The sequence below is a fragment of the Panthera leo genome, chromosome A1 (genome assembly GCF_018350215.1).
Source record: "Panthera leo isolate Ple1 chromosome A1, P.leo_Ple1_pat1.1, whole genome shotgun sequence".
Classification (NCBI taxonomy): Eukaryota; Metazoa; Chordata; class Mammalia; order Carnivora; family Felidae; genus Panthera; species Panthera leo.
Genome location: NC_056679.1, coordinates 207,190,383 through 207,210,909, shown reverse-complemented (window position 1 = coordinate 207,210,909; position 20,527 = coordinate 207,190,383). Strand labels below are relative to the sequence as shown.

General features: G+C 40.7%; 1 protein-coding gene across 5 annotated transcripts in view; it reads right to left on the bottom strand.

The window, feature by feature from the left end:
* DAB2 (DAB adaptor protein 2) overlaps nt 1–20,527 on the bottom strand; it is a 69,482-nt gene that overhangs the window by 14,264 nt on the left and 34,691 nt on the right. For 3 of the 5 annotated variants that reach the window (XM_042951519.1, XM_042951500.1, XM_042951535.1), the window contains exons 2-9: nt 7,667–7,853; nt 6,518–6,657; nt 5,490–5,588; nt 3,675–3,806; nt 2,869–2,949; nt 2,359–2,385; nt 2,067–2,120; nt 1,596–1,658 (exon numbers count right to left, since the gene is read on the bottom strand). In XM_042951519.1, coding sequence (XP_042807453.1) covers nt 1,596–1,658; nt 2,067–2,120; nt 2,359–2,385; nt 2,869–2,949; nt 3,675–3,806; nt 5,490–5,588; nt 6,518–6,657; nt 7,667–7,757 — 687 coding nt within the window. In that variant the 5' untranslated portion in view covers nt 7,758–7,853. Of the gene's footprint in view, nt 1–1,595; nt 1,659–2,066; nt 2,121–2,358; nt 2,386–2,868; nt 2,950–3,674; nt 3,807–5,489; nt 5,589–6,517; nt 6,658–7,666; nt 8,079–20,527 lie in introns of those variants that run through there. The other 2 variants (XM_042951509.1, XM_042951527.1) reach the window with 2 other exon arrangements.

The window sequence follows — 20,527 nt, the reverse complement described above, 5'->3', positions numbered from 1 at the left end:
CTACTGAAGCAGATTAAATAGTCATTGCTTCCTTGCCTATCCCACTGGAATTCTACTTCATAGCCTGAGTGCTTAGATCTCTGTCAATGTACTTGTTTGAATGTCCGTTACACTTGGAAAGTAGATCATTCAGATATCAATTTACTTTGGGAAGGGGCTACAATAGAGGAGGGGGCGAAGTTGTGTAGGAATCAAAAGGACCTCAGAGCTATGATGGACATTTCAGGATCATCTAATCTTGTATTTCAAAAAGTTTGTGAAGAGTAAAGTCTCCACAGACAAGTGAATTAGAACTCACTGCTGAAAAGAACATTAAACAGGATTCTTCTCTATTGGAGGCTTTGTACGTCTTCATTAAAATGCTGGTTTGCACTGTGCATGTCACAGGGTTGGGGACAGAAGAGAGACCATGCAGCCCCGGCTGCTTTCATCTCAGTGGGCCTGGCCATTTTATGTGAAAGTTCGGGGCTGGCATTCCCGGAGATATTCTGGCAAGTGAGACTTACCCAGTCCTTGATCTGCTGCTGCTTTAATTCCTATGACCTTTTTGGTCATGTAGACTTGCTTGGTAATTCCCTGATGTAACAGACTCCTAGACAGACATTCTTCTCATTATTCTAGACCGATGTTCTTTTTGTCTGGTTACTGCCTCGTCATCTTTTACATTCAAGTCCAGAAACTCATTTACTCTGAGGCATTATATGAATCTCTAAACTAGATAAATACCCTCTGATTAACATCAACTAATAGGCTTTGTGATTAGTTTTAATGTTGGGCTTCCCACTTGACAGTAAACTCCATGATCTCATTGACATTGTACATCTCACTCATTTCTGTGCCCTGCAAATCTCAGGTACTCAAGAAACTGTCAAAACAAAATAATAGTTGTAAGAAGTGATCCAAAATTTCATGGGTAGTTTAACTTGAGGACTGTTTTGGAAGATGTGAGGTTGGTGTTTAGGCCTTGAATCTGGACCTCTTTCTTGGGCAAGTGAGTTTTTCCTGCATCACCCTTTCCTTATCTCTAAAGGAAAATAGTGCTCCATTCTCGTGTAGTTGTCACGGATAGGGCGATATTAAGAAGGCTTGATACACTATAGCGTCCTGCACAGAATGAACAACGTTTTTAAACAAAAACAGGCCTTGGTTAAACGTAACTGAACATCTTATTTGTTTTAAGACTTACTTCACACCAAGCTTATGCCACTAAATCACAATAGAAAGAATAGAAAAATATTGAAGAAGCCAAGTGGCTTTATAATTAATCATCTAGCAAATACTTCCTTCAGGTAGACTTTTGCCAAGAATTACTTTTCAGCTCTTCTTCTGATCCTAAATAATACCAGAAAGGATCGCATTGCCTATCTTATTGCTCAAATCTAATCTCCAAGCAAAATTAATATATCTGAGTTAGTGTTGATATGTTCCCATGGTAACTTAAGATGCAAATTGGTTCTAGGAGCCATTTATACATTATGCAGAAAAATCAGCAGTCATCTTCCAAGTTTCGAGATGCTCGAGATTTCTGGTTAATTGCCAATTTGAGTTACAGATGCCATTTCCATTACATTGCAAATTTAAAAACAGACACTTACTGTTGGACTATTTAGGTCAGGAGGTGTAGACATGTCCCCAAACAAATCCATCTGGTCAACACCCTTGAAAAAGTATTTGGATTAGATTCAGATGTGTCTACTAAAAAATAGTACTTTGTATATTGTTGTAATTGTTTCCTAAACTAAGACTTAGGAAAACCATTGTCACAATTTTATTTTTATTTAACTAATACAGATTTGATATTAGGCTATTTAGGTCTGGAAGTGTAGACATGTTCCCAAACAAATCCATCTGATCCACACTCTTAAAAAAGTCTTTGGATTAGATTCAAATGTGTCTACTAAAAAGATTACTTTGTATCTTGACATAAATGTTATACTAATGTTTAGGGAAATAGCTGTCATAATAGGACGTCCATACGTATTCAATGCAGATTTGGCATAAGCAACATCTATAGCAAGTAAACCTATGTTCAGGCAAATAAGAATCATAAAAAATAACATACATACCAATTTTAGTTTGTTAGCTTGGTCATCAAGGGTCAGGAGGGTCTCACTCCCGTTCTGAAAAGATGGCAAATGTTTAAGGGTGACTTTTCTTATAGAATTTAATTTCTTAGTGTATTGGTTTGCTAAGCAGTTATGATTTTGGCACTGGCCATTCAACTGTACATCTTCTATGGCTAGGGGAATCATGAACACATGGTCATAAGCTGGTGGGGGAGCATGCTTGGACAGGTAGCAAACAAGGACTTATACACATCACATGTGCAATTCATAAGACATAAAGACGCAGTTTTACCTCTACTGCCTTGTTGGCTTCTTCCATCTAGAAAGACACAAATTCAGTGATCTTAGTAATTACAGTTAAAGGAAGTTAAATTAGTATATATATATATATATCTATGGTTATACACACACACACACGTATGGGTTCACTGGCACAAGGCAAGAGAGAGTCTTGCATATTATTTCTGCCCTACATTTCCTGGCCTGCCCTTTTCATATCAATACTAGATTTGAATACAGTTTCTGAACTTAAATTTGGTCGACCTGTATAGTCCTTAGAACCAATGTGAAGCTTGTGGGGACAGATAACAAAAGTCAGGAACAGAAAATCAGGTATCTAACTATAACATCCATCAATTGCTGTATTGGAAAAATAGACAATACATTTCTATACTTTCTATACTTTGAAGAGCCACAAAGAAGTCAACTCTGCAGACATGCCATATATTTATTTACATAATGTTCAAACATGGTCCTGAATATAGTCTTAAGTGTAACAGAGCCAATAGTGGGTAATACTTGCCTTTTTCTTTTCTTCTTCCTTTTTCTTTACATTATAGATAACTTGAAAGAGGTCTTTAAGATCAACAACTAATGGCTCAGCCTAAAGCAGGAAAAAGCATCTTTATGAGTATTTTAATCTTGCTATTTTCTTCTCTTTGTCCCCATCAGTTCTGATTAGTACTGTTTCTTCCTTTCTCTTAAAGTTCCTTACTATCCTTCCCCGGTTTAGAGGGAATCACCACTACCTCAATCCCCACTGCCAGATACATACAGGCTGGCAGAGTTAATAAGTATTTAAACAAAACAAGAAGGATCATGATAGTTTCCCAACTGCTTCAGGATTTTTGGGAATCATTCACTATTGTTCTAAAATCAACATTCACCTTAGGAGAAAGTCCATTCTAACAATCTTTGTCCATACACAATATGGGTCTCAATGACATTTAAAAATGATTCCTGGGGCACCTGGGTGGCTCAGTCGGTTCAGCAACAGACTCTTGATTTCAGCTCAGGTCATGATCTCACAGTTTGTGGGTTTGAGCCCCACGTTGGGCTCTGCACTGGCAGCACGGAACCTGCTTGGGATTCTCTGTCTCTGTCTCTGTCTCTCTCTATCTCTGCCTCTCTCTGTCTCTCTCTCTCAGAATAAATAAATAAGCATGAAAAATGATTCCTAAGACCAATAAAGATAGTCATCTTCCGAGTCACTGTTTAGTCCTCCTACATCTAACTGTCTCTAGCAAGCTCTCTAGTTGAGTGACAGACACTCTGTGATGAACTGAGGACAAGTCTCCCTCCAGGTGTATCTCAAGGCTTGGAGCTTACCTGTTGTCCTGTTTTTATGGCAAAAAACTGATGCTGGCCTTCTCCTCCACACACATAACCAAATGCCCGGTTGTCTGTCACATCACGGGCAATGAAAGAAATTTTATTTACTGGGTGTTCATGCTCTATTACCTGAAAAATAAACATAAAAAATGTTTTATTGCTCAAACTAGAATCTATTTATATGGCAGCATGATGAAGCATCAGATATTTGGGCGTATATAAAAAAGCCAAAACACTTGAAGAAAGAAATTTTTGCCTCTGGTTGAAGGTTAGAGCTACATTTATTCTCGTTAGTAAGGGCTCCAAAAGGAACAAAGAGGAGAAAACAGAAGTGGGAAAAACACTTCCTAGAATATTGATACTTGATTGTCTCCATCCCAAAGATATGATGCCACATAGCAAGAAAGGATTGAGGACTGTATTAGGAGACCACGAATTTCTAAAGCAAAGATGGCACATTTCATTGCTAAACCATCTATGTGGGTCGACTTTCCCAACTCAAAGTCAAACTTAGGTGAACAGCATAACTAAGTTCGTTATGGGATCTTTCGACAATGGCTCTGAGTGGCCAGGAAATCATCTGAAGTATTGTTAGAACAATCATCCCCAGAACATTCTGCAAGTTGCCAAATGCTCGTATCAGGTTTTTCCCATGTCCACCTCACTATCCACGAGTTGCCTGGGGCAGGGGGTTATTGGTTTAGTGGTGCCTTCCCATCTATTCCCTCCATCCCCTTTGTCTTGATCCTTTCAAGCACACAGCAGGGCTCAACCCTTCAAGGATATCTGTAGGTGGTCATAACATACCTTAGTTTTTGTCTAGATGCCTAAGGCCACTGGAGAGTATACACTGGATATCTTAGAAGGTTTGGGGAGCAAGGGAATGCTTGAGGGAAACCTGCCACCATTCTCTGATGGGCTTGGGAAGATAACACTTGAGAGATGAGGGACAAGAGAAACAGCAGTGCATAAGGACGAGCAGGGTCAGTGAGCGGCTGCCAGGGTTCCAAGGCTTTGTATTTGACCAGTGGATTTTGCATGATAGATAACAGACATCTCTACGAAGGGATGGTTGATAATTGGAGGTCTCCCAATAGTACGTTAATACAACAGAGTACCTTGCTTTACAGAAACGCAAATGAGCTACAAATAACATTTTAAGTAAATACATCTCATGATGTTATGTTGAGCAGAGAAAAAAGTCCCAGAGAACCTGTAGTATGACAGTTTTTTGATACGGTGGCAGAAAAACAAACAAAATAAGTAATACCTTTCATATGCGGTCAAACAACAGCAACCACAAGTAAATGAACAAGTTTATACCTACAGGATGAGAGATTATAATTGCAGGTGAGGAAGAAGGGAAAAGAGAGAAGAAAGAAAAGGTAGATGTGTTACGGATAATATTCTAGCTTCGGGTTAGCCAGTAAGTTTGCAGGTAATCAATATATTAAAATGAGACCCAGGCATAGACCTATGACAGCTTCACAAACCAGGAAGTAGGGTTAATCTAGTTCTGTGTACTTGAGGTCTAAAAAATGCCGAAGTGATATTTATAGCATATCTGTGTTTATGCTATATCTGTGTTTATGGAGGCTCACATCCATTACAGAGAATAAATTTCAAAATAAAGTGTCTTGACTCCTCAGTTCCTACCCTATTTTCTGCCTGTTTTCTCTAGAAAAGTAACATGTATTATTATTTTCTTTCCCCCACAGAATTTTGAAAAGGGAAACAGAGAACTGAGAGTTAAGTCACATCGTTTGTGAGACTCAGGTGGTCAGAAAGGTGTCAGTGAAAGCAGATTCTTACCCCAGTTTTCTCATCAATTATTTTTATCCCAGAAAGGGAAATGTTGACCCAGATCCTTTGTTTGTGTTGTCCCTGAGACCGACCAGCTGCCGCCATTCCCTGATGAGAGTGGGAAAACAAGAAAAATCTAGTTAAAACTACCCTATGATGCTTTGGATACTAAATCATTTAAAAGATAGTTTTATTTTCAGCCTGGTTTGCCATCTATGAAAGGATCCGGCACCTTTCAGAATAGATGCAGAATGAAATAGAAGACACTGAGCCAGGACATCGTGAGTTAGCTGCGTGAACTTGGATAAGTCCTTCTGATTCTCTCGGCTTCAGAATAGTCATTGGTAAACACAAGACTGAATTAGACCTTCAAAGATGTTCCTTCTAGGTCTTGTCTTACTTAACAATTATTTATTAGGTTCACATAGTGACAGTACTAGAATTTAAAAATTAAAAAAACCAAAAGGCTAATACTGAAGAGCCATAGTTTCCAAATAGAGACCTGAATTTTATTTATTTTTGGAATATTTAAAAATTGTTTAAATCTTTATTTATTTTTGAGAGAGAGAGAGGCAGAGTGTGAGCAGGGGAGGGGCAGCGAGAGAGGGAGACACAGAATCTGAAGCAGGCTCCGGGCTCTGAGCTGTCAGCACAGAGCCCGATGTGGGGCTCAAACTCACAAACTGCGAGATTATGACCTGAGCCGAAGTCGGACACTTAAGTGACTGAGCCACCCAGGTGCCCCTAGAGACCTGAATTTTATCGGAATACTTCCAGGACCTAAAACTTGATTTGCCCAAAGGAAAAGGCATCTAGAGTCCCACAATACTTGATTAAGCCAAGTCTTTAGAACAGCAGACAAAATATGTGAACAAAGTCATGTTTCCTCATAAAATGAGGTACCACAGGATCAATTATGTGATTAGAAATGTTTTTCTTTCAAATAATTGAGATATAGGTAAACACCAAATTCTGATATAATTCCCTCTGTTGGATATTTGCGTAAGATGGAGACAAAGCATGCTTTCCCCTTTTACCTTTAGTTTCATCATAGAATCTTGGCTCATTTTATCCCCTCTTGCATCGGGCACATCATCAATGCCAATCAGCTTGGCCTTATATTTTACACCATCACCTTTGAATCTGGCCAAAAGATACTCATCTGTCTTTTCAGAGCCTGAGGAGGGGGGGAAAAAAGGATAAAATTTATCTAGGATAAAATTTATGAATGTCTTTAAATATCATCCCCACGGTATGACCAAGTATGTTCCAGAATTTCCAAATCTGAGTAGTATAAATACTGGTCATATTACAGTTGATCAACTATGCAATGTTCTATCTTTATTCTTACTTCCTTTGAGTAAAAGCATGTTCTGTGATACTGTATATGGTGTTGGGGTGGAGAAAAAATAAACTCTTAAAGGTACAAAATGGACTGAATTATGGGAAATTTATGGAAATATATGGGGTGGGATTTGGGGATATCCTTCATCATAATTAAAAAAAATATCTTTAAAAGGAAGTAAGGAGGATAATGCCTTTTTTTTAAATAAAGAAAAATAAGCCATTTCTCTATTTGTTAACATTTTGAACTGTCAATAAAGCAGAAGAAAATTGTGAGTAAATTCCTTTGAAAATTATTAAGATTATTATCTCATCTTTATAACTTCTTTTGCTTTTCTTGAAAAGACTGTTTAGTCTCATTCCCATAGCTAACGTATACTAGCAAAAGGCAAACAAACCAGGGCACATTCTCAAACTACGAATGATTAAGGATTCTGGCACTTTCTGGTGGTACTTCAGGTCAAGAGAACAGGGTCTAATAAAATAAAGATCTTGGTTTTTGAAAAACGGCTACTTCAGTAAAGCAAAGTGGTGAACAGGTTCCTGAAAGATAATCAAAGAATAATTGATAGTTGTGTTTATCAACCAAACAAGCTGCTATGAACGCTCCCCAGCAAGATCCAAGTTGGAGCAATCACCCCCTCCAGACACAGGTCTTATTCGAAGCGGAGCAAACTAATCTCTGCCAAAGTCCAACCTTCCTGCTGAGGAGAACCTGGCATGAGGCGGAGGTTGAAGTGAGGCAAGGGCCAGCTCTTGCCTCATTTACCCCGAGCCTCACATTTCTTCAGAGGTAGCCAACCCGCGCTCCCCTCAGCGGCCTCAAGAGGATTGCTCCATACCTTTCTTTTTTTCCTTCTTCGACGGTGCTTTTGGTGCAGCCTGTTGGTCAGGCTGACCATTAGTTGTGCTCGTTTCTACTTCGTTAGACATGGCAAGAAGGCAGACAGCCAACTCCAGCACCAGCAGAAGGCTAGTGACACCAGGCGATCCCCGCAGTCTCAAACGAACATAACCTGCTACAGATACCTGTAGGCAGAGTTTAGAGGCATAATGAGATCGTAAGACAGCAAATCCAGACTTTGTGCTAAAAGGCTTATAACCAGTGATTTAGGAGTGTATTTCTTCAGACTCATTTTGTTCTTTCTGAATAAACAAACAGACTGAATTCTGAAGAGGAGCGGGTAGGACTGTTTCCTTTGTAGTTTCCAAAATGGAAAGAGGGTGTTTACTAGATTTAAAAAAAAAAATTTTTTTTTAATGCTTTTATTTTTTTTTTTTTGAGACAGAGAGAGACAGAGCATGAGCAGGGGAGGGGCAGAGAGAGAGGGAGACACAGAATCTGAAGCAGGGTCCAGGCTCTGAACGGGCAGCACAGAGCCCGACGTGGGGCCCTAACTCATGGACCTCGAGATCATGACCTGAGCTGAAGTCAGACGCTTAACCGACTGAGCCACCCAGGCGCCCCCTAGATTTTTTTTTTTTAAGCAATCTAGTAACATTTAATGATTACCTACCTAAGTAGTTTGCATTGGAATTTTGGCATAAAAATCTAGTATTAAAGGTAGGGATCAAAATGTGTCACACATACAGAAATAGGGTTTCATAGCAAAACAGAAATATTTTGGCATTTGAAATTGGACAGTAATGAATCCTGGTTCTTCAAAAACCCATTTAGTTGCAAAGGCAGTGTCAGGAATAGCGTTATAAACTTTATCTTATTCCCATTGATAAATATAGATTTTTTACGTATTAGGATTCTGGAGATGGCTTCCAGGGCTATCTAGCCGCTATACTTTAAAAGACAAGCATTTTTGACATTAACACTTAAACGTATCAGGGGATCAATGAATTTACGGGATGTCTATTGTGCAATTCATTGAGCGTAAATACTTTTATGCTACTATTCAGCCTTATTATCCTCAAGGAAGTTGTGGTATGTGCTCTTATAAAACTTCTCTATGTATCATGGTAGGTAAAACAGAAAAACTCAGAGTCACTGTAAACACACAGAAGCGAACTAATGTTTCTAAAGGTTTTTTCACGTCCCAGGAGTCAAAGTTTCTACACAGCTTCTGAGAGAGCTAGAGAAAGTTTAACCTTCTACATGGACTGAAGACCAGAGGCACAGCCGAGCCATTCATAGCTTTGTAATCGTGTTAAGACCACCCATGGACTGTGATGCCTGGGTGGCTCAGCTGGTTGAGCATCCAACTTCGACTCAGGTCATGATCTCGGGATTTGTGAGTTTTAGCCCCAGAGCCTTCTTCAGATCCTCTGTCCCCCTCCCTCTCTGCCCCTTCCCTGCTAGTACGCTCTTTCTCAAAAACAAATAAAAGAAAAAAAAAAAAAAAAAAAAAAGACCATTCGCTGACTGGTACATTCCTCCCACCCCAAAAAAGCTTAATTCTATTGTTAAAGCATCCATTTATTTGAGCTTCTTAAATTCAAGGACCAAGTCCACCCAAAGAAATACATGCTACTTTATAGATAACTAAAGGATAAAATTTTTGAGGCTCCATCAGCCTAAATTGCACTTTGCTTACTTCATAAATGTCAACATGTTTTCCCCAAGGTCAGTTCTTCATCTCTCCCTCCATGAGTCTTTAAATGGTCTTTATAGTCTTAATAGTCTTTAAAAACATATATATACAGAAATCTATGTATGACTAATGTTACCTGAATAATTTAAACTGGAGATTTCATTGTTAATTTTGCTCAAAGGTACCTGACTGGTAAGCAGTCAGGGAGACAATCTCTTTACAGGTTAAAGTCTTACATAGCAGAGGACCCAAAGCCCTGTTTACTCAAGACTTAGTTGGGGGCCAGGTATTAGTAGGTTACTCAGAGTAACCCTATGAGTATTTTGCTAGGAAAAGCCAAGGCACGGGGTTTTTAAACTATACAGCTGCTGGGGTGCCTGGGTGGCTCAGTCGACTGGGCGTCTGACTTCGGCCTACGTCGTGATCCCGCTGGTCCCAAGTTCTAGCCCTACGTCGGGCTCTATGCTGACAGCTTGGAGCCTGGAGCCTGTTTCAGATTCTGGGTCTCCTTCTCTCTCTCTCTCTGCTCCTCCCCCACTCACACTCTGTCTCTCTCTGTCTCTCTCTCAAAAATAAATAAAAACATTAAAAAAAAAAAAACAACTATAGAGCTGCTAAGAGGTAGAACGTGGGTCTAACTCAGGATGTCTGGCCCCAAGTTCCTCTCATGTTACACTAATGGATCTCCTCTGAGAAGCCTCCTACTAGCTACTGAGATGAGCTGTTACATACATGTAGTGACCCCTAAAAAAGACATTTCCAAATTCTAACCCTCAAACCTTTGAGTTTGTCCTTATTTGGGGAAAAGGTATTTGCAGTTGTAAGTAAAGATCTTGAGTTGGGATCATCCTGGACTTAGGGAGGGCCCTAAACCCCATAACAGATGTCCTTATAAGAGAAAGGCAAAGGGATATTTGAAACAAAGAGACACACAAAAGAGAAGGTAATGTGAGTACAGAGGTAAAGAGTGGATTGACACATCTACAAAGCAGGAATGCCAAGGATTGCCAATGTCCACCAGAAGCCGGGAGAGAAACACGGAACGCATTCTCCCTCAGAGCTTCCGGAAGAAGCAAACCCTGCTGACATCTTGATTTGGGGCTTCTGGTCTCAGGACTGTAAGGAAATGGGTTTCTGTGGTTTGAAGCCACCTCATTTTTGGTGTTTTGTTATGGCAGCCCTAGGAAACGAATACACCTCTATTTTGTGTGCCTTGACTGGTTTCAGTGGTTCCCAAGATTTGTCTCCTGGTGACACGATAAATCTCCTAGGCATATACACACTCTTCCAATTCCAGGCAACTGATAGTTATTTCCTTAACTTCAGAGAATTTATTCCAATTCAAGAGGATATTTGCCCATATTTACATCAGGAGGTGAGACTACTCTCTGACCTAAGGAGATACAGGGACAGGCCCTTTCCTTTATAAGTTGCTCAGATCTTATCTTAGAAATAAGGACCCTGTAAGTCCTCCAGTCATCATCTCGTGATTCTTTCATGATTAAACATTTCAACTTAATAGTCTCCTACCCTCTTCTTTTTCTTCCCTTTCTCTCAAACGACTGTTCATCTCAACTCTACTCTCAGAAACTCAACTTCAGCTGCTGATGGGTCTCCTGACCAAATCCAATCACTTTGCTCTTCGGCCTTTGGGGGTATCTGATTGCATAAATCAGATACCTCTACCTTTTTCTGAGCCTTTTCTCTCCCTACTTTTCGCTCCCATGACAACCTTGGTGCTCCAGTCCATGGCTAGTGTTTGGCTAGTCCATGGCTCCAGTCCATGGCTAGCACCATGGGGTGCTCCACCCCATGGCTATTGGGGTGATCTGGATGTGTTTTTTTTTTTTTAAGTAATGAAGTTCTAAATTTTAGAATAACATTGGAAGCTTTCCTGCTTAGTCTTGGGGTTCCCCTTGCATTTAGCACAAAGACTTAGATGCTTTTGTTTTGTTTGTGAGACTCTTAAATATTTTGCCCCTTCTTATCTTCAATCTCCTTTGTTTTCATTTTTGTAGAGCAAGCCCATATGTCTCATTTCTTTTAGAGTATTATTTGCTTTTGGATCCCTTACCTTTTCAAATATGCCAAATGCCCCTCTCCCCCACATCCAGCCCATCCCAGTTACCTATTTGTCCCTGAAGACAGTAGGTAAGACCTCTTCCTGAAGCCTCCCCACTTTCCCTCCAGTTCAGCTTAAAATAATCTGGGTAAAAGAGTTCATTGGCCATCTTTGGAGCCCAATATTGTACTTTTCTGTAAGATATTATTTCTGATAATAAAATATTTAGGTTATTAAATTTGGCAAATTTTATTCTAAAGTGAGAATATTTAAATTTTTAATGTTTATTTATTTTGGAGAGAGAAAGAGAGAAGAGCTGGGAAGGGCAGAGAGAGGGAGACACAGCCTCTGAAACAAGCTCCAGGCTCTTAGCTGCCAGCACAGAGCCCGACGCGGGGCTTGAACTCACAAGCTGCGAGATCATGACCTGAGCCAAAGTCGGACGCCCAACCGACTGAGCCACCCAGGCGCCCCTAAGGTGAGAATATTTTAAAGGAATTTGAGAAGTGCGACAAAACACTTTGAGGGGCTTGGGAGAGGGAATGGTGGTGTGCAGTTTAGTCGCAAAGGTGATTGTGCCACAACCTCACAGCTCAAGAACGGGTCTCAAATCTAGTGTTGGCAGATGGGGCCAAAATGGAAGGGTTCTAAAAAATTTTTTTTAATATTTATTTAATTTTGAGAGAGAGGGAGAGACAAGAGGTGAGCAGGGGAGGGGCAGAGAGAGAGGGAGACACAGAATCTGAAGCAGGCTCCAGGCTTTGAGCTGTCTGCACAGAGCCTGATGATGGGCTCGAACCCACAAACCGAGATCACGTCCTGAGCCAAAGTCAGATGCTTAACCTACTGAGCCACCCGGATATCCCTGGAAGGGTTCTAACGTGAATGGTACTACCCTGGTTTTACAGCAAAAACTTCTCTTTTCAGACATTTAAGTACAACTTCTCACAGCATTGGAATTGTTTTAAAGGCAGTTGGTATCTTTTAATTATATCCTTCCACTGTTTAGGAATGAGCAAGGGGCAAGTTAGAAAAACATAATAGGGAGGAAAAAATTTTTTAGCATAAATTCCCTGAAGAAAAGGTATATAATGTTACAATAACAATGCAAACATAGGTCTGCATCGCAGGCCATGCCATTTAAAATGTATCCATGTTTGGGGGCACCTGGGTGGCTCAGTCGGTTAAGCATCTGACTTCCCCTCAGGTCATGATCTCGAGGTTTGTGGGTTTGAACCCCATGTGGGGCTCTGTGCTGACGGCTCCAGGAGCCTGGAGCCTGCTTCGGATTCTGTGTCTCCCTCCCTTCCTGCCCCTCCCCCATTCACACGCTGTCTCTCTCTTTCTCTCAAAAAGAAACATAAAAAAATTAAAATGTATCCATGTTTGGGTGCCTGGGTGGCTCCATAGGTTAAACATTGGACTCTTTATACCAGCTCAGGTCATGACTTCATGGTTTGTGAGATCGAGCCCGTGTCAGCACGGAGTCTTCTCAGGATTCTCTCTGTCCCTCTCTCTCTCTGCCTCTCCGCCACTCACGTGTGCTTATTCTCCCTCTTCCTCAAAATAAATAAATGGACTTAAAAAAATTAATAAAATGTGTCCATGTTCCCTGAAATGATCAGCGAGTAGACTCTGCTCCAAACTCCTTCATGAAGAAATGTGAGAGGTTTTTGAAAATATTTTCATAAAAGCATCCATCCAGTATCACATATACCAGAGTGATAAGCATTTACTTTTCTCCCAAGGTCTAAAGAGCAAACCCCCCCATTACAGGCTTTCTGAATGTCCAATCTACCATTCGACAAGCAGTAGATGGAAGAAGTCTTGCTTCTAGACTCAGGTCCCCCTGGAGAGAATAAGCAACTTAAACATTTTCAACTCGAATGCATAATAATCCTTCTAACGTTGTTACAGAATTGCCCATTGTTCTCATAAAACCTCCAGCAGGTTTTATAATGAATTGGTTTTGGAAAAGGATTGGAGCTAGAAAAGGGATCTGAGGGCCGAAAGGTGCCCTAGTATTTTCTTTGATTACTTTCCCAAGCTAGGGTATTGTTTAAAACAGAATTGTCTAGATTGCATTAATCTGTGTGTTCTGTTTTGAGCTCTAGCAAAGTAAAAGGTTTCCATAAAGGGGAACAAGCAGATACAGGACACCGAGAAAGCCCATAGTCTTCTGATTCATTGGGTTTAGTCCCAGAAAGTCTTCTGACCAAAAAGCACAAAACTAATCAGGAAACACACACAAGGGGTGTTATCATAAAGCAGGGATTAAAAATTAAAGCTCAAAAACATATATAAAAAGCCACATGAACAGCTCTCCATCTAAACCTAGCTGGTTCTCATTCTTAGGGAGGGGCTGCTCCCTTTATTAGGAGCTGGAGGAGAGGAATAAAGATACAGCTGGGAAGAGAGGAGGATCTAAAGCTATTATGTATTCTTCAGTCCTTGTTAAGGCCTAAAATACAACAGAAAGTCGTAAAAGAAACTTTGCTAGCTTCCATTTGAGCAAAGATACATAACTTGGATTCTGGACTCGACACAAACAAACCCCCCTGAGAGAATGCGAGAACTTCCCCTTTCCACGGCACAAGAATCACATGACTAGGAGAGATTTTTGGAGCTTGCAACATCTTTTTCAGTTTCTGAGAAGGCTCTGAGAAATGTATACCAGAAGACTGCCTGAGTCATCTTACGGCAAGTATATCCCTTGCACAAGAAAAAATCTGCTAGTTTGTTTAGCCTTTCAAGTGATTCATGCAAGACGGCAAGTATTTAGAACCCTGGGATGCCCGGTACAGGGATACATTTGTGTAGGGAGGAGTCTGGCTGGTGCCTCCTTATTCTTGTTTACCCTTTCCATCAGCAGGGTTGCATGGGTATCAGCAACGACACTACTTAATGATTCCAGGGTTCGCACAAATATCCTGACACAAGTGTGTCTCTCCCCGCCCCCCCCCCCCTCCTCCTCCCCTTCCCCCCCCCACCTCCTCCCCTTCCCCCCCCCCCCCGCCTCCTCCCCTTCCCCCCCCCCCGCCTCCTCCCCTTCCCCCCCCCCCCCCCCGCCTCCTCCCCTCCCCCCCCCCCCCCCCCACCGGGTGACCTTATCCTAATTATATAGGGCAGGGAGAAATTTGCTTGGGTCAGTCTCAAAACGCTAGTAAAAGGAGTAATTTAAGGACTTACTTCATGATGGCCCCATTCCACAAATGTTTGAGAATCTGTTTTTAGTGATAAGGAAGATGGGACAAACATTTAACCTACCAAGCACTTGAAACATTTAGCCTGACAGCTCTGTGAAATAAAATGTGTCTATTTTATGGGTAAGTTAATGGACTCATTAAAACAAAATCAATCCCTAATAAGTTCCTAGGCTCAAAATGAACCATGATCTATGTTCCCTTTTCTACTATAGATGCTGGTTGCTCTTATCTTTTTTTTTTTTTAAACAAGTCATACTGATTTTAATGTGTATTTCATAAGCTGCTTTTAAAGTCATAATCCCACTGACTTTCACATGCCAGTTAATTTTTCAGAAACAGTAACATAAAATAGACACAGGAAAGAGAGTTGAGAAGAGTCAAGAACAAAAAAACATAAACATCTTTGCTAGAGTGTCCAGGACTTTGTACTTGTCAGAAAATATGCTCCTGTGTCCTTTGGAACTTTATGCCTGTCTCAGCTGAGGTACTGAATCAGCACATGTGAAATATTAACCTCTAAGGCAGATCTCGGGGTCCACGAGGGCAGCAAGCTGCCTTCACCATTATTTTCAAAGTAGCCTTTTGAGAATAAGGTATGTTGCCAGAAACATACAGCAAAGTCAGGCTGTTTCTGATACTTGATGTAAAGCCTTTCTCCTTTAACTGCTTGGATTCCTATGCTTTCAGGAAGGCTTACACTGCTCTGCAAAGGCCCAGTATAATAGACGCTAAGGTTTTTGCAGCTTGTGTAATTGGGGAAATGAGAGTATGTTGATGCACAGTGAAAAGGAGTCCTTAGATTTTCTTGTAAGTGCTGACACTGCTGTAGAGGCCTCAGTAACCAAACACGAGGAAGTATACACGAGGTATGCATTTACCGGGACCATTTTTTCATTGCTTTTAACCGTTGGAAAGGACGCTGTAGGACTTAAGAATACTGAAACGAGAAGCTTTTCCCTCTCTTTGGAACCAAGTCAGGCCAAGAGTTCCCCATACAGTTAATTTTGGGCGGAGGTATGATGGCATAGCTGCTTTCAGCTTGGGGGTTTTATATACACTTTCACCATTTCTAGCTCTGTGGCTTGAGGCAACTTATCTAATAATACTCACTTAGGTATTATGGGAATATTGTTTGCAGAGTTGTTACAAGAAATCAGTAAGAACTTATGTAGAAACCTCAGTGCCTACCATATAGAAAGCACACTCAGCAAAGGGTAGCCATGCTTAAATCAAAGCTACATCTTACATACTATGTCCTGCAGAGTCTTCGGTTGTATCCAGCATTGCTTTTCCACAGCAAGTGTTTAAACAATTTTGGAACAACTAGGATCGACAAGTAAACAGCTAGCAAGGACACCCATAGAGGGATGCAGTACTTTCACTAGCAAGGCTTAGGTGAAAAGGTGAGAGAGTTTGTCAGTGGGAGGGCCACCCCCGTTCAACTCTGGCTTTTGAATCTACTCCATATCACCAGAGGGGCTGAGTCAAATCCAAGCCTACATCATTACCATTAGTAGTTTAGAAGGTCTACTTCACATCACCTGGGGAACGTTTACTGGGGGCCTCTTAAAAAGACGTCCATGCTGTTCCCGGATTGATTAAATCAAAATCTCTGGGGAAGGAGACACAGGCACCCATATATTTTAAAGGTTTCCAGATAATTCTAATGTACTGACAAGCTTGAGGTCCCATCATCTACTTCCATGATCCTATGTCTCCTTAAAGAAATACCAGGTGGTTAGATTTTCAGCTGGAAGAAACCTAGGGAATAATTTGGTCATACCCTTTCATTATTAAAAATTAGGGAACTGAGGTCAAGAAAGAATGTATAACTTGTCTATTGTTAAGCAGCTGGTTGGGGTAGAGCTGGTACCAGGAGAAATCTAGATCCTAATATGAGGCTCTACTGTCCTATTCCTAGAGATTATACGTGTCAGGTTTTTTTGTTTTTTGTTTTTTTTTAACTGTTTTTGAAGACTGTGCAAAGCCCATTACATACAGACTGAACCAAGAGTACCTTCCATTTAGATATATCAAGCAAAGAACAGGAAGATAGCTTAGCAGAATAGTTTGAACATAAGTTTTCACATACATTTTCTGAACCAAAACCAAAAAAGGATTCTATGGGATCTAACCATACATTATCACTGGATTCTTTTTTTTTTTTTTTTTTTAACCTAGGTAGCTGGAGTCCTAATTGGTCAAACTGGTTTATTAATGTTGATTTGGCTGCTTAGAAGAAAGTATTTGGCTAGGTTTGAGATGCAACTCACAGATCAAAGGATTCAGATTTATTTCAGTACATTGTCTACTATTCAGTGTGTGGCCTTTTCATGTTTTTCTTTTTTTTAAGCATGATAGGAAGTTTGACTTCTTAAGTTGGCAACTTTCAAGACTTTTGACTCATTATAACCTCTCCTAAGTTTTGTACCCACCACACCCTTTTTTGTTTTTAAAGTAAGTTTTTATTAAGAATATTTTCTACTAGAGCCTAAAAAATAGTCATTATAATAGTGTTTAGGAGAGTTTAAGCTTAAGACACAGCTTAATGCTATCCAGATGAGGGCCCATTCTCTAGACTGGGCAATGCAAACAGTTCACTAGGAATGTCTGAAATTGTTCACAGGATGAACTGAAGTATTAAGTTTATGCTCAACTTTACAATCATATTACTCAGTTATTTCAGCATAATGGCTATTCAGTTTGAATGCTTAACGAGTTAGAAAAAGAAGAAAATGTAAATTCATAATCAAGATACTCTTGCCTTTGGAAAAGCTGGTTATAAGTTAGTATGTTTGCATGAACAAAGACACGCACAGAGCACTGAGTCTAGAACTTCTCTTTACATTTGTTCAGACTCTAAGAAAGAATGTGGTGTTGAATACCCTTGCGGCCTTTTGACCATGTGGAATTCTTGTGCCCTTGGACAAATGAAGCTTGGAGATGGATTAATTGACATTAGAGTGCATACCCATCTCAACTTTAACATCCCAGCTGATCATTCCACACTAGTTCTTGAACATGACCTCCTCTAGCTTAGACCGAACAGAGAAGAGAAACGGGAATCCGATTTTATCCTTTAATTCACTTCTACAAAGGGACGAAGTGACATTGAAACTTTGGAGGTTTGAAGATCATATTTCTGTAATTAGTTTACATTGGTGGCATTGGATCATTTAGGGTATGTTCTGCCATGGTACCCCTGACACCAGTGACTATCTGGATGTGGCTCAACCAGCCATGGTACGTGTGTTCTGTATATCTCGGGTGAGCTGGGCAGTGCAATGTAGCAGATGCACCTTGACATGGAAAAGAGAATGGGGGGTTTCTAGTCTAGTGAACAGTGTACTTCAACCCAGATTTATCAGAGCTCTGCATATGGAGGTGACTAGGACCTGATCCCCCTTTTTGTTTTCTTATCTTCTATTGTTCCATTTGTATTTATACCTCAAGAGCCACGTGGGGAAGAGAGACTGGCAAGGTGATGACTGCATCCTTGAGTCAGTTTATAATACTAAGTACCGTCATGGACTGCCTTATTAGCTGCTGCTCCATTAGAAAGATAGCAAGTCACTATGGAATAAGCTATGAGTGATTCCCAATAATTCTGAGGAAAGGCTATTAGGAATTCATTGTTTTGGGAGAGAGAACAATATGGCTCTTTGTGGGGTGGGAGGGCCATACACCTGTGCTTTAGGCTTGAAGGTAACTGGCAATCTGGTGGGTAAATTTGTATGGCAAGCCAAGACATTTCTGGGAAATGGCCAACGGACTGAAGAAGTCAACACGGGGCGGATGTGTATGTGTGGGGAGGGTAGGGGGTAGGAATTAAGGGAAAATTCTTTATGGCCGAGGAGTGGGCATTCAGTAAGAAGTCTACACTAAAGACCTAGGCTGAAATGTACGGGTTCCCATCTAACCCAGTCAAGAAGATACTTTCGTACTTTGGGCAGCCTCACTGGTACAGTGGCTGGTGGGAATGCAGAAAGAGCTGTGTGGGACGTGATGGGATTCTCGTGAGCACTCCCCCCACCCACTCGTGCTGAGACACTACCGCAGGGCCAGCGATGGCAGCACCTGCTTCAGTCCCCAAGCGCTTGCCTTAGTGGAGAAAACCCAGCATATTTTAGTGGTGGCACAGGAGCCTGCACCAAGGCGCTGTCGTAAGGTAGGGGGCGCCATGCTGCAGTGACAGTGACAGTGACAGAAAGGGCCTTTGCACAGCTTGCCTTTTCTAGTTAAGAAGTGATGGTAACCAGAAAGTATGCCAAAAAAAAAAGCATGTGGAAGGAATAAGGTTTTTAAAAGCTGAAGTGTTGATAGATGACTGGAATGGGCGAATAGAGTAAGTCAGTTTTAAAATTTGAATTTAGGAGAATTCTACTGTGTACTATTAAATAGTAAAGTAGGATACAGTATTTCATTCTGTTTTCCTCTCATCCTAAATCCAAGGTAAGAGAGTGTTCTAAAGAATGAGCAATTTACGTGAACAATTTTAGGGTTTTCAATTAAAAAAAAAAATAGCACTCCTAACATGGAAGCCTCTAGAAAGTTTCTACTGCAGGGCCTTTGGGCTGGTGATTTGAGGAGAAGCATTATGGAACTGGTACAAAAGCACAGCAAACCTATGGATTTTACTTTGAATTTGGCATTTAAATGTATAACGGATATTATGCTTGACCCTTGCAGGAAAAGGTAGTCAAAAAGCTAATGAATCAGGGCGAGGGAAAAGGACTGTCATTGCACATTTGATTCCTAAGCCAATACACTGACACTATTCATACTTTTTCCAATAGTCTCTCCTCAGGTATATATACTCACCCAAACTGACCAGCAAATATTTCACTCTTTTCATGCCTATTCTTCCCAGGCTAGGGTAGCTCCCCAAACGAACTCCTCTTTCTAGCTCCACACTCGTTTTAAACTAAATCATATAAAAGAATCTTAGTTTGCGTCTTTGAACACACAATATCAAGTAGTGCTTTCTTGTTCCCATATGAAATAATCCTGAATTAAGTCAAAGTTGGTGTGCAATATATCTAGCATGTGGACTTTAGGACACAATAGTGTATTCATTTGGGCCCTTCCCCTATGATACTTGTACATATAAATCTTAATTGTGACACACAGTCCACTTTCTACTCCGGTCCATTGCAACAGTCATCTTGAAAGTCTACGTGGCTGTTAGAAGAGTTAAAGAAAGCATGTTATTTAGAGCCATCTGCATTTTCAACACAAGTACGGACGAAAAGCCACATACACTAGTAGAATTATTTTATGCTATACGACAGCAGAGCACTTTAAAAGCAAGCAGGTAATCTTAAACTTTTCCTCTTCCAAAAACCAGTGCAAGAAACATTGCCTGATATTTGGTTTCTTCTTTAATAGCCTGGCTGAATTATATTAAATCCCAATGTGGTTTTCCTTTCCAGGCAGAGGCCCACATTTATATAATCCTCAAAGCCATTGCTTGAGTGTTTCTGTACCTTTCTGCAACTCATGTTTCAGAGACAAGCTGTGTTTTGAAGAGTTTAAAAGAGAGAGACTCCAGCTGCCTTATAACATCAGCACAGAAGAGTAAAACGGCCGTGTGTGTAGGAATTGAATATGGACAGGCAGCACTTCTTTCTGTGTCTACACAGAGACCAAAACCATGCAAAAAGTCCTTCTAGTTATGTAGACACAACACGAGATCAGTTTAAGTTATCTTAACCTAACATGTTATCTCTGGGTTCTAGGTGGTCTTTTCAGTAGAATGTGTCCTTTGTTTTAGTGTCCAGTCTCCCCGTAGAGTTGGCATTAACCTTCCATGAGACACTTGCGAATGGCTCACATTTCCACATCTGATATGATCTCCTCCAGTTGGGCAAGATATCCACAGTCAACAGGGCA